This window comes from Castor canadensis, chromosome 15 (assembly GCF_047511655.1).
Source record: "Castor canadensis chromosome 15, mCasCan1.hap1v2, whole genome shotgun sequence".
Classification (NCBI taxonomy): domain Eukaryota; kingdom Metazoa; phylum Chordata; class Mammalia; order Rodentia; family Castoridae; genus Castor; species Castor canadensis.
In genome coordinates this window covers 100,959,232-100,981,908 of record NC_133400.1, presented here as the reverse complement: position 1 = coordinate 100,981,908, position 22,677 = coordinate 100,959,232, and the positions used below count along the sequence as shown (strand labels likewise).

The window sequence follows — 22,677 nt, the reverse complement described above, 5'->3', positions numbered from 1 at the left end:
AACGTGGGACTACTGGAGAGTTTCTGATCCTGTAGGTATTTGATCATGAAGGTAAGTGCTCCTTGGAGGGATTCCAATAGAACAGCTTGTTTTACAATTGTCTTACAGTAATTCCATACTTATACCTCGTCCCAGGACACCTGAGGTCATTAGAACCATCACAGGACCCCAACTTTGCAGCATAGGTGGACCCACGGCCATTGGTGGCGTGAGGGATGTGAATGATTCTGGTTTAGGGGCCATGGTTGGCTCCAATCTGATGTGCAATGTTTTTTTTTGAGGAAACATTCTTAAAATTAACTCTTGGGCACTGTTTTTTTTTAAATTTATATATAGAACCCAATCAGAATTAGTCGGTTTTATCCCAAATGCTCTCCATGGGTTTGAAAGTAATTAACATTAAGTACCCCTCTGTATGTGGTTCACAGTGACGACTGTCAAGTAAGCGTGTTAACCATGGCCCCGGAGGTGGGGGAACGAGGTGGGAAGGCTGTGTCACCGTGAGGTGACAAACAGCCCTCTGTGTGGGGTCACTCAGTGGAGGTGGGCGAGGGCTGGAGTGGAGGCACAGGTATCTATTTTGAGTTTCACGGCCCTTTTTCCCTCTTATCACTTGGGTTTCCAGCTGAGACGTTGAAACAGAGATTGGAAGACCTGGAGCAGGAGAGTGACAGCCTGGCCTTGGCACTTCCTTCACAACAGCCAGCCGTCCACAGCTTCCTGGGCCACCTGGCAACTCAGGCCAGGGCTGCCTTGCACCAAGCCACCCAGCTGTGAGTACTGGTGGACGCCACCTCGATCCCCTCCTGTCTCTTCTCTGCTTCCACAAAACCAAGAACTTGGAAGGGCTTGCTGTAGAGACTCTCAGAGGCTTTGTCCTGGGAGGGGTCCTTTTGGAGGGAGGGGGCCTGTGGGTCCTGCTTCCTGAGAAAGAAGCCCTTTGTGCTGACTGATGGGAGAGGCCCCAGCAAGTACAGCCTTGGTGTTGGGCTTCCCACTTCCGTGAAGGTTGGCAGCTTCTTCTTGTCCAGTGCAGCTTGGCCTCCTGAGATGGTGCTCAGCCTGCGATGCCCTCAGGAGTCCTTGCTGACTGGGAAGGGAAACCTGTCCCCTCCTGACTCTCCATCTCCTGAGCAAATGTGCTGCTTGTTGTACTGTGGCACTGCCACCATTGCTTGGTGTCTGCAGGGCTGCTCCTCGCACCCCAAATCCCATGAGACCTTATATCAAGTGGTGTGATGTTTGCATAAACCCACGCCCAGCCTCGTGTGTGCTGTCAGTCACTCTAGGTCACTTCTGATACCCAGTGCATTGTAATGCCGTGTAAGTAGTGGTCACACTACGTTATTTAGGGAATGGCGGCAGGGAGAAAACATCTGTGACATGCAGTACACATGCAGCTTTTTTAATGCTTTTGGTCCACAGTTGGTTGACTCCACAGATGAAGAACCTGTGGCCATGGGGGTCCACTGTTTTCAGAGAGTCATGGCCATTTCTACCTGGTGGCCCTCACTCCTGGCTGCACAACAGAATGGTCCAGAGAACTTTTCAGCCTGCTGCTGTCCAGGCTCCGCCTGGATGAGCTCAGGCTGGCTGTCTGGGGTTGGTCTGCACTGGCCATCTAAAAAGGCTGAGACAACTGCCTGGGTGTCCCTTCTCTCCCTGGGGAGGCATGGGAAGGGACAGGAGCCTCATCACAGTTCAGGTCAGCTTCTACCTACGCATAAACACGGCCACAGCATTTGCACAACTTTTTCAACTTCCACGTGGCCTGACAGTCACAGGACTTTCCTATAAATAGGTGCCTGAGGACCGATCTCTCATTTGGTCCTCGAAGAGCACGGACCCCACCTTGCCTCCCCACTTCTGTTCTGTCCTCATCGGACATGAGGTGTGACCTCACTCCCCAACCTGTCTCACGGGAGGTCCCTCCCAACTTGACTTGCTGCTTCATTCTTTCTTTTATCTTTAGGGCTATTTCTTGTTCTCCATTCCCGTCAGTTTGTTAGGTCTCTATCTGTTCAACAAATACTTGCATAACAGTTACTGCTTTCTAAGTAACTCGTTGAAGTTTTTCATTTTCATTGTGAGCAAATACACACAACATAAAGTTTTTCTAAATCATCTTCAAATGCACCCTGAGTGTAGCCATATTGGGTGTGAACTGTGAGCTGCCAACCCCATACATCTCCAGAACTTCTGCACTGTGCAGAACGGAAACTCTTTTCTGTGAAACACCAACTCCCCGTTCCCCTGTCCGGCCCCAAGTAACCACCACTCTACTTTCTACCTATAGATTGTACTACTCTAGGTACCTCACAGAAGTGGAATCGTGTAGGGTTTGTCTACCTCAAGGGTCATCCATGTTGAAGTCTGTGTCAGGATTCTCTTCTTTCTTAAGGCTGCATAGTATTCCATTGTATGATTGGACCATATTTGGCTTGCTCATTCACTCACTGATGGGTGGCAGGAAGTAACTGATTTAATCGTCATGATTCTGGGGGTGTTGTTATTTTATGTACTTATGACCACAAGCACACAGAGGTCTCAGTCTACCTCATCTTATCAGTACCTGGATTTAAGGATGAGGGATCAGGTCCAAGAGAGCATAGGGCCTGGGCAGGTCCTGGCAGAAAAGTATGAGACAGATATAGGGACTGCCTGGCTCGTACCCCAGGTGTACACTTAGGCTCTGTGCTGTGTCCCCAAGGCTACTGTCATTGTCCCCAAGCCCGATGTACACCTTGGACAGAGCGTGGTGCTTTTGTGATGGTCTTGTCTGTGTTCCCTGTAGAACACAATTACCCAAAATAAAGGTTGTGTCCCAACTTTTCGATTGTGCTGGGTTACATCCCAGGACTTGGCTCCTCTTTGAGCACTGTGACCTATCACAGTTTCATAGGGTTCAACCTAGTATGTCCCCACAAGAGTGCAGGACTTTATCAAATGTTTGTAAAGCCAATGTCAACATTGCCCTGCATAGCTAGCTGTTACTTTCCTTCTCATGGGGCTCTCATGTCCCTTTCACTTTGAGTCCCTGGGGTCGGCTTTCCACCTCTCTTGCTCCCCAAATCTCTGCCAAGGTAAGCGATGGTTTCCTATTGGTTAAATTTGAGAGACACCTTTAGTCTTATTCTGCCAGATGTCACCACAGGGTCCAGAACTGTGCCTGCCAGACTGTTCAGACTCTGCTCACGTCCTGCTGTCTGCTTATGGGTCACTCTCCTTGCCGTCAGGTCCTGCTCCTCTTCCTGTGTCCTCATGGTGACATCCCCTCCTTCTCTCTAGCCTGTGTACTTCTGGGTGTCACAGAAGCTATAGGTGCCATTCTGCATGCGTCCACCCGGGGATTACTCACCTTCTCCTGGGGAGCCCTCACTCTCCACAGAGCACTGGCCTGCACCTCCACTTCCTCTGGGCTTCTCCCTTACCCTCACTGAGTTCATCCGTTTATCATGAAAAGGCACCATCCTTTTATCTTTGCCTTTACTGCCTTTATGATCTTGTGAAACTGAACGTATCCTCTCCTCCTGGATGCCCGTGTCCATGACCTCCTCTGCAGTTTCCCTGGTGAGGCCTCTCAGCTCCTCCCTTTCCTCACCCCCGACTCCTTCAGCCTCTAACTCTGTTCGCATCTGTCGTCTGCCTCCTATCTTCTTGTGTCCTCACCTCTGTGCCAAGGTTTCCTTCCTGTATTCACATCTTCAATCTGGGTCACTGCCTGGCTCCCTCCTTCTTTGCCTTTATCAGTGAATTGAAGGATGGGTTGCACATGTGTACACCTTTGTGTATAGTTTCACAGTGCATATGTGAACACAGAGAGAGATGGAGGGAGGGAGGGACAGAGAAGAGAAGAAAGGGAGAGGGAAAGAGGGAGTGAGGGGGAGAGAGAGAGAGGAGGTGAGGCAGGGATTTTGCTCTGTCTGCTCCTCTAACCAGCTGAGTGTGGCTGCTGTGGGACCCTAACCTCTGCACACTTTGCTCCCCTCATCAGAACATGAGGGGCTTGAATTAGGCCTTGTTTTCTGCTCTTCAGTTATTTACATATTATTCCTGGCCTTTCTTTTGTCAAACTCACCTGTCTTATTATTGCCATAGCTGAAAAATAATGACTTGGAATCAGTCAACTTCTTTATTACATTTTTATAATGCACATTAACATGGTTACATAGTTGCTAATAATTAAAGATTCCTGTCCTGTGTACCAGCTGCCCCTGTGGCCTGTGACCTCTGTCCCTCATCTGGGTCATCTGGACCTGTGGCACCTGCAGTCCTCACATTGGCCACCAGGGGGCCCTGGACACAAACTTCCCACTGGCCGACTCAGTCCAGGGGAAGGACATTGCCCAGTGCACTGAATTTTCCTGTAGAAATAAGATAATTGTGTTCACACGGCCAGTTTTCATCACCTTTCTAGGATCATGGGCATCTTTGAGAATCTGATGAAATCAGGCATTGTCCATCATGAGCCATGTGTGTCCACGCATTCAAACTGCAGGTCATCTTGGGAGACCATGCAGAGCCGAAACCCTTCTACCACTCCAGAGGGCTTTGGGGGACCCAGGTGGAGAAAACGTAGAGTAAGATTTAAGGAAATGTAAACCCTGAGCTACAGCCAGCTACTAAGTTTTTAGTTTTATTGCTATTTGTTATCAAAATTACTGTTTATTTCAACCTCTAAAAAAGCATGTTTAGTTCTCAGCAGTTTGAGTCACCCCTGGTGTTGCCATCTCCAGGGATCACTGTGTCCCTCTGATAGTGGCTGTTGGTCCCCACACTTTCTCTCTTGCTCTGGTTCCCATAGCTCAGGAAGGAACCGATTCTTAGGTGAGCTGGCTGTCACATCTGTGCGGGGCACAGATGCAAAACTGTTGTGGTAATATCTGGTCTGTTGAATCCACCTTTCCCATTCCTTTTTTTAAATGTTACCAGGGTTTGAACTCAGGGCCTCATGCTTGCTAGGCAGGTGTGGTACCACTTTAGTCACACCCCCCCAGCTCTTTTTGCTTTAGGTCACTTTTTTCAGGTAAGGTGTCACACTTTTTGTCAGGGTTGGCTTTGAACAGTGATCCTCCTACCTCTGCCTCCCGCATAACTGGGATTACAGGTGTGAGCCACTGGTCCTGACCACTCTTCCCATTTTTAGTGATGTCCTGGGCAGATGGCACAGATGTCTGGGACCATTTCTCTCCCTGACTTTCACTCAGTCCACTCCACTCTGAAACTCCAGTTTCAGGTCCTGACTGAAGTTTTCCCACCCTGCTGTCATGGCTGCCTCCCTGGCTAAAGGACTCCATTCCCTCTGTATGGTCACTCTCTTGTGGAACGCACAGTCACAAGAGGGGCCCCCTCATCCAGGCCCTGACTCGGACATAGCCTTCCCCACCTGGGCAACTGCTCAGACTCTCTCGTGGGGTTCCTGTGCCCCAGGGATGCCTGATGGGGGTGACATCTGTGATAGCCACTTTCTAGGTGAGAAGCTGGCACACCTCTGTCACTCAGCTAGTGGGTGCTCAGGCCCCCACAGCAGCATTTTCAGCTGTCTCCATGCTGCTCAGTTGTGGCATCTCTGTGGGTGGGGGTGATGTGCCCTTGTGGCCGAGGCCACTGCAGTAGGTGCTGTTGATGGCTTGCTCTGACCTGGCCTCCCTCTGAGTCCCCTGCAGCTCCTAAGAGGTGGTCAGTATGTTTGGTGATTTTCTCCTTCTTTCTTTGCTGTTCTCTAACTATATACCCATGTAGCTTCCATGGGATCTTCACCAGTGTGTATATTCAGATCCAGACTGGTCACCTTTGTTACCTAAAGAGAGAGAGAGAGAGAGAGAGAGAGAGAGAGAGAGAGAGAGAGAGAGAGAGAGAGAGAGTGTGTGTGTGTGTGTGTGTATGCACACAACATCCAGTATCAGAGAGCCTTTCTTAGAGGATAATGTTAAACACAGTAATCTAAATATGACAGAGTTTAAAAGCTCCCACGGTGTGGTGAAGGCAGAGCAGGTGAAATCCAGCTGTGTGTGCCTGCTGGTCCTGCCCCCTCCCCTGACCCCCGACTCCAGACAGAGAGGTGGTCGTGGAGGAGCATCATATGCTGCTGCCCAACCGAGTGTCCTCCCTCTGTCCCCTCCCACGCACGGGGCTCTTCATTTCCTTTGTCAAATGGGGACACTGCAGATTGAGGGGTCACAGGGCCCAGTGACAATCAGTTCCAAGCTCAGATTGGAATGAGCACGCACTACCTGAGGCCAGAAAGTAACTTCCAGACACCTTCTACCGAGGGTGTGAACCGTGACACCATGTAAGAGGACCTTTGCTGTCAGTGCACCTGGATGTATTTCTGAATCCTGAATTGGAGGAGGCAGGGGGTAGTGGGGTACACTGGCATGTCACTTGTCCCACTCCCAGGACACTACCTTAGCCCCTTTGTCATCAAGAAGAGGAGGGAGAAGGAAAGCAGACAAATGAGCTGAGGTGGACCACAGGAGCTCCTCAGAACTCGTTTTAGAATTAGTGGATTATAGAAGACTTCCAAATGAGCGTCTCTTGAGTTGTCCCTTATGCCCAAATTCAGCTGACCCCTGTCCCAAGGCCAGATAAATACCCTGGGTCCCTCTCGCAGGTGGTCATTTCTCTGAGGGGCAAGACTAGGTAGAACGGTGAGGGTCAGTTTCCTAAGGAGCTGACCTCTGCTCCCTTCTCCTTACTGCTTCTACACCCAAACCATTCGCATAAGGAAGAACGATGGGGTCAGCCCTAGAGATTTCACACGAGTCTGTTCTGCTGCCAGATGGTCTTGGTGATAAATGACATTGTTACTAGATGAGGAAGCTGTTTTAGGTTCCACGTTTCTTATCACTGTCTTCCCGGAGAGGCAGAGATGAGAACTCACAGTCATAAGACATGAATTTGGAAGAGCCGGCTCTGCTGTGAGCAGCGACCAGTCGTGCTGTTCAGAAGGTGCTCAACTCCTGCCAGATGCAGCCACCTGAATGGAGGTGGCTGTCCCCTGGGCCATGTTTTACTAACTGTGACAGTGTCATTGTCCGGTATGACACTGAAGTTGTACGAGCCCCACAACAGCGGACCACTGGCCATGAAGACTGGTGTCAGAGTGTGAGAAAGGCAGCTCTGTGACGCCCACAGCTGCACCAGCCACAGTGTGGCCTCCGGTGGTTCTGGTACAGAATGTCCTCAAGGTCGATTGTCAGCCTCTTCTCTGCCCTGCCATGTTGTTCTGACGGTGCTAGGCATGACCAGGGCATTGGAGGGCCTGGATTTGGGTGCTGTGCTGGGAATGTGGTGACCACACAGGTTCCTGACAGCCTGCAGGAGATCCTGGTCACTCAGATGGCTGTGCCATTCTTCCAACCTTGCTGAACCAAGCGCTCGCCACCATGGAGTGTCTTGAATGTTACCAGGGAATGAAAAATTCTTCCAGTGCAATTTGAAGCTACACTTTTCTCTGTGGCACAGGGCCTTATCTTACAAATTGGGTGCATCCCTCTTTAAATGCTGAGTGGAAGACAGTAGAGTAGAAAGATCAACAGTTTTTCACTGCTGGGCACGTATGGGTAGGGTCTGCCTGAAACTCTGGGTCTGAGAGTAGGATCTAAGCCCCAGGTCCCCTGGGCTGTGGGCTGATCTAACATTCTGTCCTGCTGTTTTTAATTCCTGACCCTGAGGGCTTTGTTCAGTTTACATCCTCATTAGTTTATAGCAACAATGCCAATTTGCACTGACATGAGGGATTACACAGAGACTTGGCGAATAAGAAGGGATCAGTAGTATTACAGGGGCACAGGGAAGCTCTGAGTACTGAAGACAGGAAGATGGAAACCTGTCCCTGCTTCATTATGAGCGGTGTGTCCTGGGACCTTGACTCAGCCCTCTGTGGGTTGCTTTTGGCACCTGGAGTATGAGATACACACAGGGGTTTGGTTAATCATGGGGCCTTTCTAACAGGTGTGATTAACCACAATGCAGAGAATTCCCAGCTACGCACCTGTAACCCCTCTGCGGCTAATTTTTGATTCTGTGTTGATTTCCTGCAATAACTCTTGCCCGAGCCACATGGATCTAGCCAGGAAATTCAAGAATCTCTTAGTATTAGCATAAGCAGAGCAAATTGGGAAATCAATGAGTGCAATGAAATGATGTAATGCATTAGGAAATGCAGTATAAATGACTTCTGGATTTTCTAGGCTGCAGGCTCATTAAACCACCCCACCAGGGACCTGCCCAGCCCCTACTCAGTGCTAGGTGCTGGAGACGTCACTGCAGGAAGAGTTTAGTCTGCCTCTGAGGTTCACAGTCAAGAACCATGCCATGCCAGAGCCCAGAGAAGAAATCTTACGAGGCAGAAAACATTTTTATTATTGTTCTAAAAATAATGCACGGTCCTAATAGAGACTTTAGAAAAGAAGGGCAGAAAGAAGCAATCCCACCACCCAGGGATAAGAGCTGATATCCTGTTGGTGGATAGTTCCCTTCCTGTATTTTAGATACATTGTATTTGTATAATAGTTAGTTATACTACACACATGGCTATTACACCCACGCTAGAGAAAATAGCAACATCTGAAGTTTCCCATGCAACATGTCTTCCCTCCTGACATAGTTAGAGGTGACGTCACTCCTCGGGCCACACCACAGTTTGCAGTGCTGTCCTCAGCTAATGGCATTTGGGGGTTTTGGGCTTGGCACTATGGAGAAAAAAAGTGACATTTTTGTGACTCATCTTTGTGTACATTACATGATTTATGTACAATCAACTCTTGGTTCAAAGTTTATTAAAATTTAGGTCTTGTTATTACTCCCTCTTCTCACTAAAGAGTTTATGAAAACCTTTGCCCATTTGTTAGGTGATACATTTTGTTGCTTGGACTTGCATCAGAACCATTTTTGACGATAAATATTTTCTTTAGCTCTTTGTGGATGCTCTGTTGGGCACACTCATCTTTTGCTTCCTGATTTGAAGGAAGTCTTTCTAAATTAGCCATGACATCCCTTCTTCTGACACTTAATGTGGCCTCATTTTTTCTGGAATTTGCCTTTTAGTTCTAGCTGATGGACTTGGTGAGGCTTTCCTCCTGGTGCTGTCAACATAGTTTTGCTCAGGTGAATGGTCTGAGTTTGCCCTGCATTGATGACCAGTTCCTGCTGGACCCAGGGGTGAAGGTCTCACAGCACCAAGCTGCGGCCTGGCCCACACTTCCCCAGTGTCATTGTCACCAAGTATGCACAAGTAAGAAGGAGCCAAACAGGTTTTGAGAGGTGTGTGCAGGTGTCACACCCCCTTTGGGTGTCCACTGCCAAGACCAGCCCTTGGATTTGCTCTGCTGGGTGGTTCAAGGCACCGCTGTCCAGGGAGATCGAATGTGAGGCTCATGTGTGACGTTAATTGATCTGGTAGCCACAGTAAAAAAGCAAAAAGAAACAGGTGCAATTAACTTTAATAATGTATTCATTCAACACAGTGTATGAAAATATCACTTCAACATTTAGTGAACATAAAAGTATCACTAATGAGTTATCTAGTACTCTTTGTTTTCATATAAACTCCTCAAATCATGTGCACTTTACACTTTCGGCACCATTTGGTTAGAAGTAATCACATGTCAGGTGCTCAGCAGCCTCATGTGGCCGGGGCTACTATATGGAAAATTTGGCTGGAGAAAAAGCAAAGGCCCCAAAAGATTGTAATTAAAGCAGAAATGCATGTTAGGAACCTCACGCCTGTGAGCCTCCTAACCATCGGACAACTGGGGAAAGCTCTGTGAGGTTTCTTCTTTTTATTTTCCTCTTTTTTCTTCTGCAGTACTGGGGTTTGAACTCAGGGCCTTGTGGTTGCTAGGTAGGTGCTCTACCACTTGAGCCACTCTTCCAGCCCTCTTTTGCTTTAGGTTTTTGTTTTTTTTCCAAATAGTGTCTTGAGTCTTTGCCTGGGGCTGGCCTCAGACCTTGATCCTCTTACCTCTGCCTTCTGTGTAGCTGGGATTACACGAAGTTTCTTAAAATACCTGTAGACCTGAGCACGTTAGCTTTCGCACACCTGTACCAACACCTTATCTGTTACCTTTAGGACTGGCAGTGATGACACCCCAACCCCACTTGGAGGTGAGGTGAGGCTGCTGGAGCCCACTGCCCAGGACAGCCTGCAAGCGTCCGTCACCAGGTGGGAACGGCTTCTTCAGGAGAAGCAGCTGTTGCAGGTGAGCTGGTGAGGAATCTTCCCGAGAGGGGCTGGTCTTTTCTTATCCACTTCCAGATGTGGCTAAGTGCACCTTTGCTTTGCTGGAGTGTGGCAACTCAAAGGACAGGTGGGAAAGTGACCAGAGGGCAGGTAGGAGCCTCATCACAAAGGGGTTGGCAGCTCTGTAGTGTGTGCCTGTTTTCTGTATTCCTTGTGACCTGGCTGTGCTCCCCCTGTCTGCTGCTGTCATCTGACCGTTAGATGGGTCCCTGGAAAGGCAGAAGGAGGTCTGTGCTCTGGATGCATTGCAGGAATTTCTATTGTGATGGATTCAGCAGCAGCTGTTGAGTGATTGTTGCAATTTGGGTGTGCCTGGAACGAGCCATTGGCTGTGTGGAAGCTGTGCTTGGCTCAGAGCATAGTGACAGTTGGCCAAGAATTGTCTGGGGCTAGAAATCTGGGTGCAGCACTGTGGTGACACCAAAGGCCAGTCAGGAGCTGGGGACTCTCAGGACAGCTTATGGACAGAGAACCTGCTTGAGCCTGGAGGCTTGGAGCAGGAATGGGGGGAATGGTAACACTGGTTAGAGCTACGAGCATGGGATCTCCATGGTTGATGCGCTTAGACCAGCTGAGGGGCCTGGGCAGGTTGCTCACATGCAGAGAAGTTTCTGTATCTGAGTTGTCCTCATCGAAGTCTTTACAGTAGCCAGGGGGTGAAGGGAGTTGAGAATCATTGCAAAACATCCCCCAACAAACTGGGTACTCATGCATGTAGTGAGCAGCACTATAGAGTCTGGATAGCTAGAAATGTAAAATCTGGTATTGGTTTTTAACAATATTCACCAGTTAAAGGTATACACCATTCCTGTGGATGCCTGAGTGTGCAGAAAGCATCTTAGGCCCAGGTCTTGGTGCTGGAAGCACTGTTGTGTTGTATCGTGCTGTTGGCAGAGCTCTGGGGGAAGGTGCTCAGCTCTGTTGAGTGTCTGCCTTGTGCCAGATGCTATTTGAATGCTAGGATCCTGTAGCTTCTATCTCTGGGGGTGGGAGTGTGGAGAGAGACCGTGAGTGATAAACATCGTGAGAACCTAAACTAGACAACCAGCGTGCTGTAGGTGGTAAGAGCTTCTACGCGCAGGCCAGGGGAAGGGAGGAGTGAGACAGAAGTAAACACCTAACAGAGAAGGGGCAGGCCTCACGTACGTATCTGGTAGGCCTCTGGGCAGAGGACCGAGGCCAGTGCCGTATGTTCAGAAGGCCATCAGGAGGCTGATGCAGTGGGGAGGGGGTGGGGAGGTCAGAGGCAAGGACCTGGGCTTTTCTGTGATGGCAATGGGGAGCCATTGTTGGTTAAGCATGAAATGGACAGGATCTGGACACACTTTGAAGAACTGCTGAGTGAAGAATAGTATATAAGACTACTGTGGAAACAGTGTGCAGGGTCTGCAGAAAATTAAAATTGTCACATTATCCAGCAATCCCACTTTGGGATACACCTGGTAAATCAGAACCATGGGGATGAAGCAGTGTCTGTACAACCACGTCCACAGCAGCTGCCCACTATAGCCGTAAGGTGCCAACAGCCTGTGCTCATCAATGAATGAAAGGAGTATCATTCAGAGGAAGGACGTCCCGCACAGTCCTCAACATAGGTGGACCTTGAAGATACCATGCTAAGTGAAGTAAGCCAGTGTCAAGAGGACAAATACTGTGTGACTCCACTTGTGTGAGGTCCCTAGAGTAGGGAATTCTTCAAGTACAATGGTGGGTGTCAGGCAGGGGTGAGGGGTGGTTAGTGTTCATTGTGGACATAGCACAGTGGGAAAAGATGAAAAGTTCTGTGGACGGAGGCAGCAATGGTTGCATGATAAGGAGAATGGGCTTAATGCTATGGAACCGTGCACTGGAAATGGTTAAGATGCTAAATTTTATGTCATGTGCATTTTACCATAGTTTAGAGAGACTAAAAAAGAAAGAAGGAAAGGAAGGAGTGAGGGAGGAAGGAGGGAAGGAGGCATAGGAGTCAAAGTGGAAGCAGGGAGGTTAGCTGAGAGGCCTGTTGACCACACTGAGATCAGGGGCTGACAGGTGATGCAGAAGTTACGTTCTCTTCAACCATCTTGGCTGTTCAGTGCCTCATCTCCCTCTCACTCCTCCCGGACTAGAGGTGGAGCGGGAGGTTGAAGCTGTGCAGAATCTGAGCCTTGGGGTCAAGAGAACAGAGCTGTACTCTGATCAGGGAGGAACAGAACAGGGAGCTTGGGACCTGGTCAGTAAGATTCCTCCGGTTTTTAATTCAGAATCCCATGGGCAGTGAGAGAGAGTTCTGCAGTAACACTGTGCACACTCCGGCACTTGGTTACCTGCTGCTTGCTTTATTCATGGAACTCCGGATGGATGATAGTTACAGATTATTATTTGGATTTTGGTTTGCTATGTTAGTGGAAATTAAATTTATCTGACATTTTTATGAGCTTTAGGTCCCATGACTATTTGCAGCATTTAGTCCTCTCAGTCTGGTGTTCCTGAGAAGCCAGGATTCTTATCTTCCTCTCACTCTAGATTCTCATGTTTGGGACAGAGCAGAATGGGCCAGTCTTGGTTGTGGCTCGGATCTCAGTGTGTGCCGTTCGCTGCCTTTGTCTCAGCTTGTCCGTCTGAAGCAAAGCCAGCCATGTTTTATTTGCTGGGTTCCTCCAGGTCAACTCCTTTTTTGTCCCATAGTTATTTAGTGCTTGGGAGGGATGGCTCTCCTGCCAACTCATCAGAATGAAAGCTGACACAGTTTCTCCAATTCGGCAAACTCCCAACTCTGCCTGCTTCCGAAGGGGAGCTTTGCTCTTGTGCATATGGACTCCTCTCATTTGAAAGAATCATTATCAGCAGAGCAGCCTGCTGCCAGCAGAGTTAATTTATCAAGTCTGTTCTCCCCATCCTCTGCAGAAAGAAATTGAAGCCCTCCAAGCAAAGATGTCGGTGCTGGAGGCAAAAGACCAGCAGCTGAGGAGGGAGATGGAGGAGTTTGAGCTGCAACTCCAGTGGCAGAGCTGCAATCTGATGCCATTGATGGCCCGGCTGTCCCCGGGCCAGCTACAGGAGGCCAGCCAGGCCACACGTGACACCCTGGCCTCAGCCAGGCAGGTACCCTTCTTCGTGGAGCCTCCTGAGACCATAAAGAGGTACTGGCTATGTCCTACTGATCTTGGATCATTTGCCTCTTTGAGCTGATTACTGGAGTGACTGTGTTTGCCCTTACTCTACAGATGCTTTTCAAGTAGTCTGCATTTCTCAATGGAAGCACTTTTGGACTTTGGGGGGGAAAACCCTCCCTGTGTGACTCAGTCCTAAGCATTGAGAGTCATTTTGTTTCCTGGCTACCCAATGTGCTAAATGCCCAAGCACCTGTCCTTCTGATGTAAAAACATCTCCAGGGCATTGTCTCTGTCTCTGGGAGCTCTGGGGTTCAGCTGGTTGAGATTACGGTACCAACTTTGACTGAGGATGATTCTCTGGAGAGAGGATGGTGCCTGTCACCAAGGGATGCGTGTGCCATTGAGGGAAGGCAACTCAGTGAGTGTTTCTGTCTGGAAGGACGGATTTGGGTTGGAAGCTAGCATTTGTTGAGTGCTTACCATGTAACCAGGCTAAGCTTTTCTCACTCTGTTATGATGTCCATTTTACAGATGAGCAAAAGAAGTTTAAGAAGGTTAATAATTTGACCACAGTCTCACTTGACAGGAGGGAAAACTGATACTTGAGCTGCTGCTCCTGAATTTTCAAGCCTGCTGTCTTATCTGCTCTGCCATGGAGCAGGTCTTCCCTGTGTTCTGCACTGCGGAGGGGTTGTGAGATAGATAAGTAAGCACAGGGCTCTTTGCTGTGCTCCATTACTGTGTGGACACAGGTCACTGAAGTGTCCCCTGTGGTGGTCCAGGGTAGATTCTCACTCAACTGCTTCCTGGCTGATTTGGAGAAGGGTTGATGATAAAGACTCTGTGCCCTGGATGAGCAGAGTTAATATGCAGACACTCTCAATGCAGAGCTGGGTAGAAAGCACTTGTCACACTTCCTGCTTGCCATTTTTATGATGAGGATTTTGGTCTCCAAGCTGCCATCCACATGTGTGTCAGGGTGGACAGTGAGTGACCATTCTCTTCCACACATGCATCGTGGCCTGGCTTCTAACTCAATACACTAGTCCAGGGAGTTGCTCAGGACTCCTCACAGTCTTCTGTGGGACCTGTCTCCCTCACAGATCTGACCCTCTGCTGTGACATGGAGGAGGAGGATGAGCTGGGCTGTTGCCAGACTTCAGCCAAATGCAGCTTATCCTGGTTCTGCCTGCCTTTTCACACTGTGCTTGAGCTGTGACCTCAAGCAGGGGTCAGGGCAGAAACTCTGAAGCCTAGAGCTGGCAGAGTGGCTCATGTGGTAAGAGTGCCTACTTAGCAAGTGTGAGGCCCTGAATGAAAACCCCAGTACCACCAAAAAAAAAAAAAAAAAAACCAAACAAAAAACCAACCTAACAACTTGGAAGCCCCCCACCCCCCCTCAACTGATGCAGTTGGTGGGAGACCATCGTTTGCATGTCTGTGCTACCCCTGGGTCTGAACTGGTAGAAGATGCCTTCTGAGAGCCTCCTAAATCTCTTTCCATTCAGAAACAGGGAGCTCCATAGCACGGTAGGTGATGGAACTGAGTACAGAACCTGGATCTCGGAATTCCTTGTAGGTTTTTCTCCTCATGTGTGCTTGTTGCCTGTTAATCAGATGAGGCGCAGAGAGGCAGGGAATGTGAGCTTTGTCCAGGCTCCTACTGACCCACAGTCTCTTGAAAGACTTCAGTAGTGAGATGTGACTTGACGAGATGTGAGGGTGGTCTTGAACCTGGCACTGTGTTGTCTGGGGAGGACCCATCACCCCAAGCCCAGCTGCTCCCCCGAGGTTGTATAGGTCAGGTCAGTTACAGGATCTCTCCTGTTTGTGCTGAGATGACCACAGGAAAACATGGGGACTTAGTGACTTCTGGAAGCCAGGAGGAAGGCTTAGGAGTATAGGCACACGCCAGAGAATGAGTGCCCTGTGTGATGTGCCCTGTGTGACATCCTCATAGCCTGGTGGTATTCAGGAGGCATCGACTTTGTTTGCTCGAGGCCTATGGAGGTACTTTGTGGAATGGAAGTGCTTGTCCTGCTTGCTTAGTTTCCTGCCTTCCACCCAGGAAAGGTGAGACTTCCAACTGCTTCCTGCCATACATATCAGCTGGAAACCCTCATCTCTACATGGGTTTTCCATGTAAGCAGAAGGCTCACCATTTCCATGCTGATGGAAGGCAGTTTGGACTTACAGAATGGACAGAGGGTTTGAGAAAAGCCAGTGTGGAGTCTTGTGGCTTAGCAGATGGAGAGCTGGGTCTGGTCTGTGAGTTTTGACTCATCATAAATGATCCTGTTGATTTTTGCTGTGGCTGATTCAGGGGTTTACTCTGTAGGTGCCCTGTCGGATGAGTCAGTCTTACAGCTGTCAACAGCTCCCACTGTTGCTATGAGAACACTTTTCTTAGGTGGAGAGATGCAGACAAACTGGGAAATAGGGAAGTCTTTGGAGAGAGGCTGCAGAGATCAGAATATTACGAAAACCTGGGAAAGCAGCGCACTCTTCCTTATAAGGTCTATCATCCTTATCCTTGGAGATTTTCATGGAGCTGCTTGGATCTCTTCAGCTTGACTCCATGCGAGCACACACTAGCCTGAGAGAAGGATGCGTTCTGGGGTGGCGGAGACCCAGTGCCTTGGCTTGGATGTCATGACGGAACCCAGAGCAGCAGTTTCAGCTCTCCACTGTCTGCAGTGGACCACACGGCTTCACAGTGGTGGTGAGACATCACCACTGCCTTTGAGTAGAGCTAACCAAGATGGTTTCCTGCCAGTGGACAGAAGGAGAACCTTTTTTAAATTACACTTTAATTGTCATATTGTTGTTGTACTGGGGATACACTGTGACATTTACAAAAGTGCTTACAATGTATCTTAGTCAAATTCGCCCCCCTCCATCATTCTCCTTTATCTCCCCCTCCCCCATTCCTGGAGTGTTTCAACAGGTCTCATTTTTCCATTTTCAGACATGAATACATAATATATCCACCATATTCACCCTCCTACCCCCTTTCTTTATGCCCTCCCCCTAAAAGGAGAACATTTTTAAGCATTTGGAAGATCAGGAGGTCCCCAGCAAGGAAGCTGACAGAGCAGAAATGTGCAGAAGGTCAGGAACCACATAAAAGACAGGTTCATCTGACTTTTATTCCTGCGATCCCAGTCCCTCAGCCTGATATCAAACTACTGTTTTCTTCTGCAAGTCCTTGATGCAGGGGTCTGGAAGGACAGCTTTTATCCAGTGAGCTCCATGCTTCTCACACACTAAACTGCCTTTATTCTTGTTGTCAGTACTGCAGTTTGAACTCAGGGCCTTGCACTTGCAGACAGATGCTCTACTGCTTGAGCCATGCCTCTTTCTCTCTCTCTCACTCTTTTTTTTTTACTTTAGTTATTTTTTTCAGGTAGGGTCTCATGCTTCTTGCCCAGAGCTGGGTACCCACTTGGAACCTTGGATCTACACCTTCCATGTAGCTGGGATTACAGATGTGTACCACATGCCTGGCTTGTTGGTTGACATGGTGTCTTGCTAACTTTTTGTCCAGGCTGACATTGAATCATGATCCTTGTAACTGGGATTATAGATATGAGCTACTGTGCCTGGCTAACCCCATTTTTCTTATTCTATCCCAGGTTGACTTCACTCCCATTCTTGGTAAAAGGATTGGGATATAGGGATGGGATGGGGTGAGGGGTGAGGGAGGGGTTATAGGGAGAAGGCGACAGTGTTTGAGGTTTTTTGAGGGTGCACCTGTGCATGTGGGCCAGGAGGCTCTGCTGTCTGTTTGGTATAAATTGAGAATGGCTATGATCACAGCTGCCCAGTGCCTGTAGCTCTACCTCTCCTGGCTTTCTGTTGGTTTCTGTGCCTCAAACACCAGAGGAGGGCGGCCTGTGCTTCGTCTAGCAGGCATCTGGCTCCCTGTAAGGTGGGTGGGAATAATTGCAGTGATAATAGCAGCTGGGATGAGGCCGGCACACCATGTTTTGTATGTTCTTCAGAAAGGCCCGGCTGGCTTGCATTAGTCTGTGGTTCAGTCCCTCGTTCCTCAGCTCCTGGGATTTTTCATGCTTCACAGGAGATGTGTTCTGGCAGTGCATGGATGAATTCTCTCTGGTTGTGAATTTGGGAGAAATGTGTCACATCTTCTTACAAACCGTCCGCACAAACTGTGAAACAAACTCCTGGTTGTTAGGGGGCTGTGGGCCTCGGTTGGAGTCTCAGAGCCTTGCAGCACAGCTGGGCTGGGGAGGGTGATTGCTCTGGCTCCCCAGTAAGGGGGACGGGTGGCATCCTGTCCACATTGCAGCCCTCCTCAGAACCACAGTGTTGACCCAGCTGGGACTGTGCTCCCTGCAAGTGAGATGTGAAATAATGAAATCAGCAGCTCACAAATGTGTGGAGAAAAAAAAATCAATCGTCTGAACTTCGACCTTCCCCTCAGATTGGATCTTATTAGAGTGAGGCAGCGGGGGTGGAGGGTGGGGAGTAACAAGCTGGTTCAGAAGACAGACCTCCAAATCCAGGAGGCCAAAGAAGGGTACATGGAGGTGGAGACAGCTGGTCCCTTCTCCCCCACCCCCATGGTGCAAGGCAATGCCAAGCCAATCAGATAACGCAGAGATAGCTGGGAGCCTCAGGCTTCGAGCTGCTCCCCATTCCAGATGGTCGGTGGGGCTTAACCTCCACCTCTGGGCTTTAGCTTTCTCTCTTCTCTGCCTTTACCTGGATTGTCTGTCAAAAATAATGGCGTTAAGGCCTGAGAGCATTGAAAATCACCTGGAGGAAAAGGAGAGAGGCAGTCATGTCTCCCTCCCCACCCCTCTTTTCCCTCCCTCCCTCCTTTCTCCTTCTCTCTTTCTCCCCCTCCTCCTCCCTCCTTCTCTCTTTTTCCCCCTCTCTCCCTTTCTGTGTCTCCCAGTCCCCCCTCCCATCCCGTTACGGTTTGAATATGAAGTTTCCACCATAAGCTCATGTGCTGAACACTTGGTCCCGGCTGGTGGTGCAATTTTGGGAAGTGCAGCAAATTTTAGGAGGTAGAGCCTAGTTGGAGGAAGTAGGTAACTGGGGGGCCTTTGAAGGTTATACCTGGTCCCTTCTCTTCCTGCTTCCTGTCCACCATGAGGTATATAGCCTCTCACATACACTCCTATCTCACCACCAGCCCAGACTCAAGACAGCCAAGGACTCTGGAGTGGAATCTCTGAAACCATGACCCACCCCCAAGTTGTTTCTGTTAGCTATTTTGTCACAGCAACAACAAGCCTAACACCCACTTTACCTCCCTCCATCCTTCCTCTCTGCAGACATCTTGCATTTCCCAATAATTAATGAGGCAGGTAAATATTTGTCTAGAAAGTGAATATGGTTAGACAGTGGCATGTTAACAGTATAAGACTAAGGGTCCCTGTATTAAGTCCTTGTTGTCTTTGTAGCATCAGCAGTGTTTGGGACTGGTAAAAGTCAACACTGGGTGGATCATGATTGCCCAGTCACCAGGTCAGTGTCAGTGGTTTGGATATGTAAGCACCCTACAGCAGCAGGCAAGCCATAGCATTGTGGGTCTCAGTCCTGTTTGTGTGCTCAGCAGATCTTGGTGGCAGTGGGCCCTGGTTGCAACCTCACATTGCAGCATTGGTGGTCACAGGACCCTGTAGCACCACACAGTGCCATTGTCTGCTTGTAGGAAGAAGAGGGAGGAAGGCACTGAGTCACTGCTTGGGAGTCTATGGTTAGTCCCTCTGTGGTGAGGCTCAGTGCAGAGCAAAATCCTGTTGACTGTGGATGAGGTGTCTGGGCTCACTCTGCCCAAGTAGGGGCTTTTCGGGATAGACTAAAGGTCATTCCTCCAGCCCAGCCTAAATAACACACCTACTGCAGATTTGTGATAAACTTGGATTTGGTGACCCACTACTGAAAGAGTGACAGTACTCCAGTCCCCAGACTGGTGGCAGATCTTAGGGTGCCATTTGGTGCTGAAACAGCAGTCGCTCACAGGCTCAGAAAAGAAGCTGACTGCTTGGTATTTCTGGAGAACAGGCACAGAGACTATGAAGACGTTGATGTGCAGATGTCATGGCACAGAGATCGTGAAGACATTGATATGCAGATGGTGTCAGATACAGGGAAGACATTGCAGGCATTCCATCAAGAACTTTCAGGGAATCATGGCCAAAATGAAATGTCAGCAGCTATCTATGTATATATAAACTATCAGAGAATTGAAAATATTTTTAAAATATTTAAAAATATTTTATTAAAACTCAAAAAAAATTCATGCAAACAGAGAAACAATCCATAGAAACTTAACAGAGAGATTGGATTAATTAAAAGAACAAACAAATCCTTGAGCTGAAAAGTACACTAAGCAGAATTAAAAATGTGGTAGATGGTATCAGTGGTAGCATAGATCAGAGAGAGGGAAGAACTTGTGATCTTGCAGGGCATTTGAAAATACACATTGGAAAAACTAGCTAGTATTTGTTGCCCTTAACGCAGAGAAACTAAAGCAGATACCTTAAAGCAACTGAGGCCAATAGGAAAAGGGGAACAGGTACTAGAGAAAAGGTTAGATCAAAAAGAATTAACCTAGAAGGTAACACCCACGCACAGGAAATCAATGTGAGTCAATGCCCTGTATAGCTATCCTTATCTCAACCAGCAAAACCCCTTGTTCCTTCCTATTATTGCTTATACTCTCTCTACAACAAAATTAGAGATAAGGGCAAAATAGTTTCTGCTGGGTATTGGGGGGGGGGAGCGGGAGGGGGCGGAGTGGGTGGTAAGGGAGGGGGTGGGGGCAGGGGGGAGAAATGAACCAAGCCTTGTATGCACATATGAATAATAAAAGAAAAATGAAAAAAAAAAAAGAAAATACACATTGGAGGAAAAAGAATGAAGAAGGAACATTGGGAAAACATTAAAAGGGAACAGATTTGGGTTATTGGGGTCAAGAGGGACTTGAGCATGCTAAAGGGGCAGAAAGCTTATTCAAAGAGAACAGAAGACTTCCCAGACCTAGAGAGGGATCCATATACTCAGATACAGGAAGGTTAAAGGTCACCAGTCAGCTCCAACTCAACCAAATCTGCCCTAAGACATACTGTAATCAAAGATTAAAGAGAAAGTAGGCATTCTCAAAGAGATGAGAAACAAATAACAATAGGGTTTTCCAAATTATTTGACAGCAGACTTCCCAGCAGAAACCCCACAGACCAGAAGGAAGAGATATTCATAGTACTGAAGTTAAAAAAAAATAAAAACCAACCAAGAACACTACACCAAACAGAGCTATCTGTTAGAAATGAAGGACAGATAAAAACATATCCAAACAAAGGCTGAGAGAATTTATCACTACCTGACCTGTCCTACAAGAAATGCTAAAGGGAGGTTTTCAAACTGAAAGAGAAAAAACAAGAAAGGAAAATACGTTGAAAAGTATAAAACTCACTGGTAAGAGTAACCATACAGAAAAATGCATTAATATTGTGAATATGGTATGCAAACCATTCATAATCTTTAGTATGAAAGTAAAAACCCAAACAATGAAAGCTAATAGCAACTACATTACTATGTTAAGAGTTAGGTAATATAAAATGCTATAAAATGGGACAAGAGAAATCCAAACTGTGGGCAGGAAAGGAAGGTGAATGTAAGGGTTTTAAAAATTATTATTGTCTTTGTTTCTTTTCCTATCTTTACAATCAATGTTAAGTTATTATCATTTTAAAAATAGCTTGTTAATATCAAAAGGTTTTTTTGTAAGCTTCAGAGTAACTACAGAGCAAAAACCTGTAACAGATACACCAAATGTAATGAGCAAGGAATCAAATCACATTCCTGGAGAAAGTCACTTGGCCATCAGAGAAGACTGTAAGGGAGAGAGACAAAGAAAAATAGAAAAAGTAGAAAACAAGCACAAATAGTAACAGTAATGCCCTACATGTTGCTAATTACCTTAAATGTAAATGGATTACAATTCTCAATTAAAAGACATAAAGTGACTGAATGGATTAAAAAAACAAAACAAAACAACGTGACCCAACTATGTGCTGCTTACAAGAAACTCAGTTTACCTCTGGACACACAGAAACTGAGAGGAAAGGGACAGTTGAAGCAGTCCAATGACGCCTGCATCAACCAGTACTAGAAAGAAGCCCGGCCAGGCAGAGCCTGGGTCATGGTTCTGGGCCAGTGGTAGTTATCTCTGTGCCCATAGAACACTCTGGGATCAGAGCCAATGAGTCTCTAAAAGCTGGTGACCTAGGGACACCAAATGGGGAATTGGCTCAAGTCAGAGACATGTCAGGAAGACAGGAATGTAGGAGGAAGTGGAGTTGAGAAGGGACACCCAATCCCCAGGCAGGAGGAGCTCATGGGTTTGAACTAGGTGACCAGGGAGGTCCCCTGTGGTTCAAGAACCCTTTGCATTTTAGGGTTTTATGAAATAAGTTAAAGCAACTTGTTTAAGAAAAATAACAATTTGGTTACTTAGAGCCCTCAACAGGTCCCCTGCAATGTTCCAGGGACAGACTGTGGCCTGCACTGGCTGCAGTGGTTGAGACCACCCTTTTGTGAAGGCAGGTCACTGGAGCAGGACCTGGGCTGGGACTCCCTACTAGAGCTACCGCTCAGCGTCTGGAATACACCATGTCACTCGCACCCCATTTCCTCTGCAGGTCATCATTACTGACAACCAGAAAAGTTCACCAAACTCAACTGGAAAAGAAGGCGAGGGCTGTGAAAGAACGGAGGGATGGGAAAACACCCCAGCTGAGTGGGTGTAGATGCTGTAACTAGATAACGTGAGCCCGGAGAAACAGGACTCCATTTCTGAAGTACATTTGAGAAACTCAAGGGAAGAGTCTACTTGAACTTACAGATTAAAAAAATATTTTGTGCTATGTAAAATTACTATGAGTTTTAAAAAAAGCCTAGAAAAGGGGAGAGTGAAAAGGTGGCTATGTATTTTACATTATTATATTTTAATGTTTTATAAATTCTCCATGCTTTGTTTTCATCAAGGAGTTGAAGAAATGAATTGATCCAAGGATGAGTCTATTCTCACTTCTGTTATTATCATTTAGGAGGGTTTTAATTTGTAGACCTCCATTCCTTTTTATGATTTAGGCAGCAGCCTAATTATTTTCAACCAGAGTCCATCAATTCTCAAACATGGTGTAGGCTTATCTTGAACTAATCATAACTAGTTCTCACCCACGCGAACGAGTGGGTTATTTTAAATGTCTTTCTTCGGGTCAGTTTCAATTTTTAGTTTCCAAGACAACTGTTCTGTACTCGATCTCTCAGTAATTTGGGTGTCTTCTAGAATCC

The 22,677-nt window shown here is 47.7% G+C and overlaps 1 protein-coding gene across 11 annotated transcripts in view; it reads left to right on the top strand.

Moving 5' to 3' along the window:
• Positions 1-22,677, top strand: part of Disc1 (DISC1 scaffold protein) — a 247,190-nt gene that overhangs the window by 78,686 nt on the left and 145,827 nt on the right. For all 11 annotated transcript variants that reach the window (XR_012442231.1, XR_012442228.1, XR_012442230.1 and 8 more), the window contains 3 exons: positions 626-773; positions 10,076-10,205; positions 13,133-13,368. Coding sequence is in view for 6 of the 11 variants with exons in the window: in XM_074056876.1 (XP_073912977.1) it covers positions 626-773; positions 10,076-10,205; positions 13,133-13,368 (514 nt within the window). In the remaining 5 variants the exon portion in view is untranslated. The remainder of the gene's footprint in view (positions 1-625; positions 774-10,075; positions 10,206-13,132; positions 13,369-22,677) is intronic.